This window comes from Acyrthosiphon pisum, chromosome A1, assembly GCF_005508785.2.
Source record: "Acyrthosiphon pisum isolate AL4f chromosome A1, pea_aphid_22Mar2018_4r6ur, whole genome shotgun sequence".
Taxonomy (NCBI): domain Eukaryota; kingdom Metazoa; phylum Arthropoda; class Insecta; order Hemiptera; family Aphididae; genus Acyrthosiphon; species Acyrthosiphon pisum.
Window position 1 is genome coordinate 93,043,704 of NC_042494.1, and position 6,591 is coordinate 93,050,294.

The window sequence follows — 6,591 nt, forward strand, 5'->3', positions numbered from 1 at the left end:
AATAGCCTAGAATACAAATTGCATATTTTGCATACTATATAATATATTATGTAATATTAATTAAAGAAATAAAGACAAATGAACAGTGTAGTAATCCAAAATATTTGACCATAAGTTATTCATCATTAGATAAAATGCAAAATTGTATTATCTTGTTTATTAAATTGCATTGCCATTCAACATACATGTTGAAACTGATCATTACTGGAATTGGCATGGCTGAATTTACCCATTCAACTGCCATTTACCGGAAACAACCATTTTATGATTATTGGTAACTTTGGCATTAAGAGGATCAAACCAACGTACAAGCTCATTTATAAGCACAAAACTAGACATTCTTAAATTGAATAGTGTAGTTCAATTAAATCAATGCAACTTTAAATTTGTATCAGATTGTGGAGAAATTACACCAGTTGAACAAAACAAACACTCATTTTTTTTATTATTTAAGTATATATTTATTTCAGTATTTTAGTGGATTATAATTTGGTTCTTAGGCAAACATTATATCACCGTACAGCTTGGATACTTGTTGAAATAAACTTAGATCTGAAAAATTAAAAATTAAATATTAATATTTAATAATACTAATATAGATATTATTATTTTACATTATCAACAGCATTGTCTGCTTCTTCATCTTCGCTAATATCATCTCCAAATTCAATATCCTCATCCAATCCATCGTCAACAAATGTGACTGTATCATTGATGCGAACTAAAAAAAATACATATTTTATTTGATATCAAATATATTTTCAATTAAATCAATGGAATAATTTTTACCAGTTTCTGGAAATTCTCCGTATGTTTTCAAGTTACGAGCTTCATCAGGCGTATACTTCAAAATTACATCAGCTTTTGTATCTTGATATTCACGTAAGCCTATTAATACTATATCAGCTTGGTTGATCCATACCTAGAATTAAAAATAAATTATATAAAATAACTATACTCAAATTAATTAATCAGTTAATAACTGAAGTAATAATAATTATAAAATAAAATTATACATTATTTTACAAAAATGATTTCAAGATCAATCTTACGTATACAAATTTAGAGTATGCATTTTTTATTGAATAACTTATGGTAGTTAATAAAATTCTAGATTTAAATAAGACATTTTTAAAAAAACAATTAATATAAATATAAGTTATAATATATATCAGGGGTCACCAAATGGCAGCACACGGGCAAATTTTAACTGGCCCACAGACAAGAAAAATAATACTAGCCTCAAGGGTTATAGTTTATCATTTGTGTTCATTGAATTTTACCAATGTTTTTTTGATGACCCGCAAACAATTTCCAGATACATAATGTTGCCCTTCATGAATGTTAATTGGTGACTCCGAGACTATATTATATTATATAAGATGTATTGACAAAAGTGACTTATATCACTATTACTATTCGAATGTCTAATTATTCAGGTCCTTTTAATTTTTTTAAACATTTTTTATACGGAAAACCACTATTAAATACAACAATTTAGTATTCAACTGAAACAAAATTTATATTTAATCTTAACTATAGAATTAAAATAGATAGTAGGTACAGAACATTTAATTGAGACAAGAACCTAATTGAAATGTTTATTAGCTTTAAATTAAGCCTTACAGAACATTGGTATTGTTTTTCATTAAGAGGACACCCACATGTTTTGACTTAACAAACGTAAGACATCAACTTTGTATTTAGCAGAAACAATTTAGTGTATATAACTTAAATATTAGAGTGAATTGACTTATTATGAGTAGAATGCATGCTTTGTTGTGTCAATAATGCCATCTAGTTCATTCTGTATCTATTTGATTTTAATAATTCTACTAGTTTATAATTGTTAAAATTGTTTAATTCAATATTGCACTGTTATCGTTCACATAGGCGCAACTAGAAATTTGAAAAAGGGATGCTTAGTTCTAGGTTTTTTTTGTGACTCATTGGGGCCTAGCACCATTATTTGCCTATATGTAAACAAGTAATCACAACCACTAAAACAAAATAAAAACTATAATTTCGGGCCCACACATGACGGTTAAAATTATTTTTATAAACAAAAATCATACTTGGTGATACAATGTCATATTATAATTTCAAATCAATTTTTTAAACAAGTTTTTAAGGGGTGCTAAAGACCCAAAGCACCCCGCCCTCCCTAGTTGTGCCAATGATTGTTAACCTTAATTTATGTACTTTCACATATATTTTGTAAATTGTCATTAGGTGTCAATAAAATAAAAATAGAAATAAATAAAATGCTCATAACTCACTTGAGAATTGAAATATTGTAAAAACCGATGAGACCTAACCTTTTAGTTTGATCTTAGACAAACTGTCTTTAATATTAAAGCTAACAACACAAAATTAGTTCTACTGAAAGCAAATTAGCCATGTTGTAAGCTTGTAAGGCAACACATGTGGGTATGGTGTCCTTTTAACTACAGCATCTTACAATGGTAATTGTAACTTTTAATTTAAACACCAGGTCCAAAATGAATTAAGTTTGTGAATAGTAAATGGTACTAGAACATTAAATTAACACGTTGACTGCATCCATTTTTTAAAGTTCTCACTCCATATAATAAAAACTTCCAATAAGTAGAAACTGCTCTAATATGGTCAAACTTTCAAACAGTGTATGAACTATCAATACAATAATACATATTTATTATATTTATTTAACCAAGCAAACTAATGATTAAATTGTGTTTAACATGTTACAAAACTACTCCAAGGACATCAAATGCTGTCAGAACGCAGTCAACATGTTAAAAGAACCTTGGTGCTTGTGAGGGACTTATATTTGATATATATTTACCATATTTATTAAAATTGAGCACCTTTTTCCTAAGTTTTCCTCGAATGTGGCAAAGTCGTTTAACACCATCAAAACACATTGCTTCTAGACGTCCATTTCCCAACATTTTGGTAACTTGAGCATATTCTAAATATAAAAAAAAAGTTTAAAGTATTATTGTATATATCATGAATAATAAATAATTGAGTCATTAAGAACTAGATTAACTCAAAATAAATATATACCGTATTTATTTTACTTTCATTTTCATTATTTTTTCTACCAAACTTTATTGACAATAAATAAAATCAATTGAAAGTGCGACTAGGGCCAGTAGGCATAAGAAGTGACTACTAGTTATACTTTATAGGTTAGATCATAAAATCTGCATTTTGAGTGCCTATCACTAACATAGTTCACAGCAGTATTTTTTTTCCATAAGCATACGATATGGTAATACATACACATACTATTTACCAAACAACTTCAAATTTAAAACTGCTACTTTAAAATAAAAGTTTTTGAAAAACAATTTTTATATTATCATTTTAAGTAGAAAAAAATGAGTTGTTTAAAAGAAAAAAAAATGAAAATCATGAGGTCGATTAAGTGTATTTATGTATCTTTAAAATCAACATGACATCTCCGATCTTCATACATAGAACTGTGACATAAGTGCACATTTGCATTCTTGGTAAATATCGCAATAATATATTATACATATTTTATCCCCGTTTGTTCATAAATAATTTTACAAATAATCCATATCATCAATACAGTACCTATGTACTCGATATTTATTAACAAAATTATTACCTTGTCCATCTTCTTTGAATACCAATTCACGCTTTTCTGTTTCATTCTCGTTCTTACCTCGCCTACGATTTTTACCTCCTTTTCCTAATGATTTAAACAAAAACAATAAGTAAATAGAATAAAATCAAAGATACCTATTTATTATAATATTATGATTAATAAATTATATATGTGGATTGTGGACTGTTGATGAAACAAAGTAAAATAATATGATTGTTGTTAAAAACATTGGTTTTTGAACGATTTACTTACCTTTATTTTTGGGCATCTTGTATTGATTTGAATACTTGTGGTTACAAAGTCACTAGTTTAGGGTCTTAGGGTTAACGATTAATTACTCTATGTAATTAATACAAATTAAAAACGCGTTTCTGAAATAATAGAAATCGTCCCGAAAGACTGAAAAGTGAAAAGAACGCGTTATCATAAAACATCGGTCCAGTGTCCACTTTGTGTTTGGTTATTCCGGCGTGGTTAAGCATAATTTTTATCGGTCGAACCACGATAATGATAAGCAGACCAAAGAGTATAGAAACAGTAAAACGTTAACATTTTTTCACCGCGAAACTTGTGTTTTAGCCACGACTATAGATAATATGGTTGCGGAACGAACCGTGAAAATATGATTCTCAAAACGTGTATTATCTATAGCCGTGGTTTTAGCCGTCTATCAACAGCCAACAGGCTGTTGTATTTATTTATTTTATGCAGACATGCCACAGATTTCTATACAGACATTCAGTGCTAATGTACTATTTATAGAGTTCTGTATGGTTCTATACAGTTTTATAGTGGTACTGTGGTAGTACCTACTCTATAGGTGAGGCATACCACTCATACCAGCAATTCTGAAATCTGGTTTAAGACGTTTTATGAAAATAATTATGTAAAAATAAAGCAAGTCTGTAAGAAAATAAAATAAATATAGGGCCCTACAAAATTCTGCGCCGGGCTCCGAAATTCATGGGGCTGGCACTGGATTAGTAGTGCCCGTATTACAATCGTTAAACTAAGGTTAAACCACCGAATTCGGGCGGTAAATCAGTGGGTTAAGCGTAACCGAGGTTTAAAATATGATTGTAAAGTTTCAGCATTGCCAGTTTATCTATACACGAACCAATTCGCACAGTTTTTCTAACCCATAAATTATCTCTGCTTCCTCTTAAGATAAACTTTTGTAATTTAAAACACAGATTAATCTCGAATAGCTTAGGACGCTGTAAGAAAATGAGCCCTTAATATTGCACCATTTCAAAATGGGAGGATTTCAAAATTGTTACTCACTCACTCACTCACTCACTGATCATCAAATTTACAAGACACTTCCCGAATAGGTAGAAACGTGAAATTTTGCACAAAGGTAGGTTTTACAGTGTAACTAAAGGGAAAAATCTAAAAATTGAATTTTTTTCAAAATTAATGCCGCTTCAGAGAGTAGGTATATTTTTAAACGTATGAAGTGGCGCGTTAAGCGCGCCAAAACGTTTACTTTCAAACAGCGTTACAATATGGTAAACAATTTTACAACCTTTAAGGTCTTGTAAGAAATCTAAATTTGCATTTATAAACTAATAAAACCTATACCGGCAACTGGCTATACCTACTATTAGGTACAAACAATATACAATGTATTCAGTATAGATATTGTAAGTAAATGCCTGTGAAAAAAAATATTACCTTTCGGCTATCTCTAGTCTTATTTTTTAAATTTGTGACATATTTTTAATTCGTCGTCAGTAGGTAGGTACCGAATTTATTCCCATGATATAGGTAGGTAATTTAATATAATCTTATTACTTTTGCCTATTTTAATCGTGGTAATCAGTTAGTAATATTATATTATTTTGTGTATAGTTAGTATTAGTTACAAAGTTAACATTTTGAAAACAATATGATCAGGAGAGTCGTTCTGGATAGTATTTATACCCGGATTCATTATGTTTTTTACTACTTGTAATGTTATTTATTATTTATTAGTTATTACATAACAGATTATTAATTATAATTAAAGTTTAAACAGTATATAATATTATTATATTTATTTTACTGAATTTGTGATTTCCCAATATTTATTATATTTTTGTATTAATACAATTGTAAGCTAATTTCTGTATGCCATATGACAAGTCCATATTTTGAATGGATATCATAATTTATACTAATGACGGTATTATATTAACAGTCAAAAATATTTATAACAGTGATAAAATACGTGTAAAATAAAAAAATAAACATGTCAGAACGGTGTCGTCCACATATATAGTTTCATCTTTTAATCAGAAATGATCAGGTCTGCTCGACTGCATCATAATATTATATAGAATTGGTTTGACAGTTACTTTAATATTATATACCTCTGGACAAACAGTAGCGTACCTATATTGCATGTTATGTAATTTTCCGTACACGGTTTATTTTTTTATTATTTCTTTTACGACATCTCCATGAAAACGTTACACCGAAATCGGAAATCGTTAGCGTGCTGGCAAACGAAGGGCTACCAAACTAATTAAAACGCAGAGTTTTAAATTTGAGCGTTCTTCGAATCTCAGTTTTTTTTTCTTTTAAAATGGTAGTTCTTGCAATGGGAGCTTCGGGGCCCTATAATTCTAGTAGTATTAATAGTACTATAATAGTATTCGGCGTATATGTATAGCCATATTTATGTTTCTGCTTGTCATCTATATTCTTCTCCTTCTACTTGTGGTTCTCCTCCAGGAACTCCTCAAACTTTTCAAACTATTCACACTATAATCTATCTCCCCAACGTCGTCGTCGGCTGGCGAAGAAGACTACCCGCTCCGATATTTCAAGAATTCGTTGATATAGGGTTCCCGGCTCGACCAGGCTGAATAAAATGTTTATTGGTTTACGGCATGTACGATATGTATGTTTTTAGGGAACAATTTATTGCAATTTAGCTACCACGCGATTTTTTCAATTTTCTTTTTGAAACATATGTAATCGAC

At 29.4% G+C, this 6,591-nt stretch overlaps 1 protein-coding gene across 1 annotated transcript; it reads right to left on the bottom strand.

Annotated features, from left to right (window-relative positions):
• Positions 1–436: 436 nt before the first annotated feature.
• On the bottom strand, positions 437–4,039 carry LOC100162413 (eukaryotic translation initiation factor 1A-like). Its single transcript, NM_001162062.2, has 6 exons — positions 3,875–4,039; positions 3,623–3,706; positions 2,850–2,953; positions 790–922; positions 615–721; positions 437–552 (listed from the first exon to the last, which is right to left on the bottom strand). Exons 1-6 carry the CDS (start codon positions 3,888–3,890, stop codon positions 547–549), a joined length of 450 nt encoding a protein of 149 aa, NP_001155534.1. The 5' UTR covers positions 3,891–4,039; the 3' UTR covers positions 437–546.
• Between the last annotated feature and the right edge of the window lie 2,552 nt (positions 4,040–6,591).

Excerpts from the sequence above, each read along its gene's own strand:
- LOC100162413 (NM_001162062.2), bottom strand. Across the intron at positions 923-2,849 it reads GAGGAAAACTTAGGAAAAAG|GTATGGATCAACCAAGCTGA; the intron begins GTGCTCAATTTT and ends TTTTAATTCTAG. Across the intron at positions 722-789 it reads CGGAGAATTTCCAGAAACTG|TTCGCATCAATGATACAGTC; the intron begins GTAAAAATTATT and ends TATTTTTTTTAG.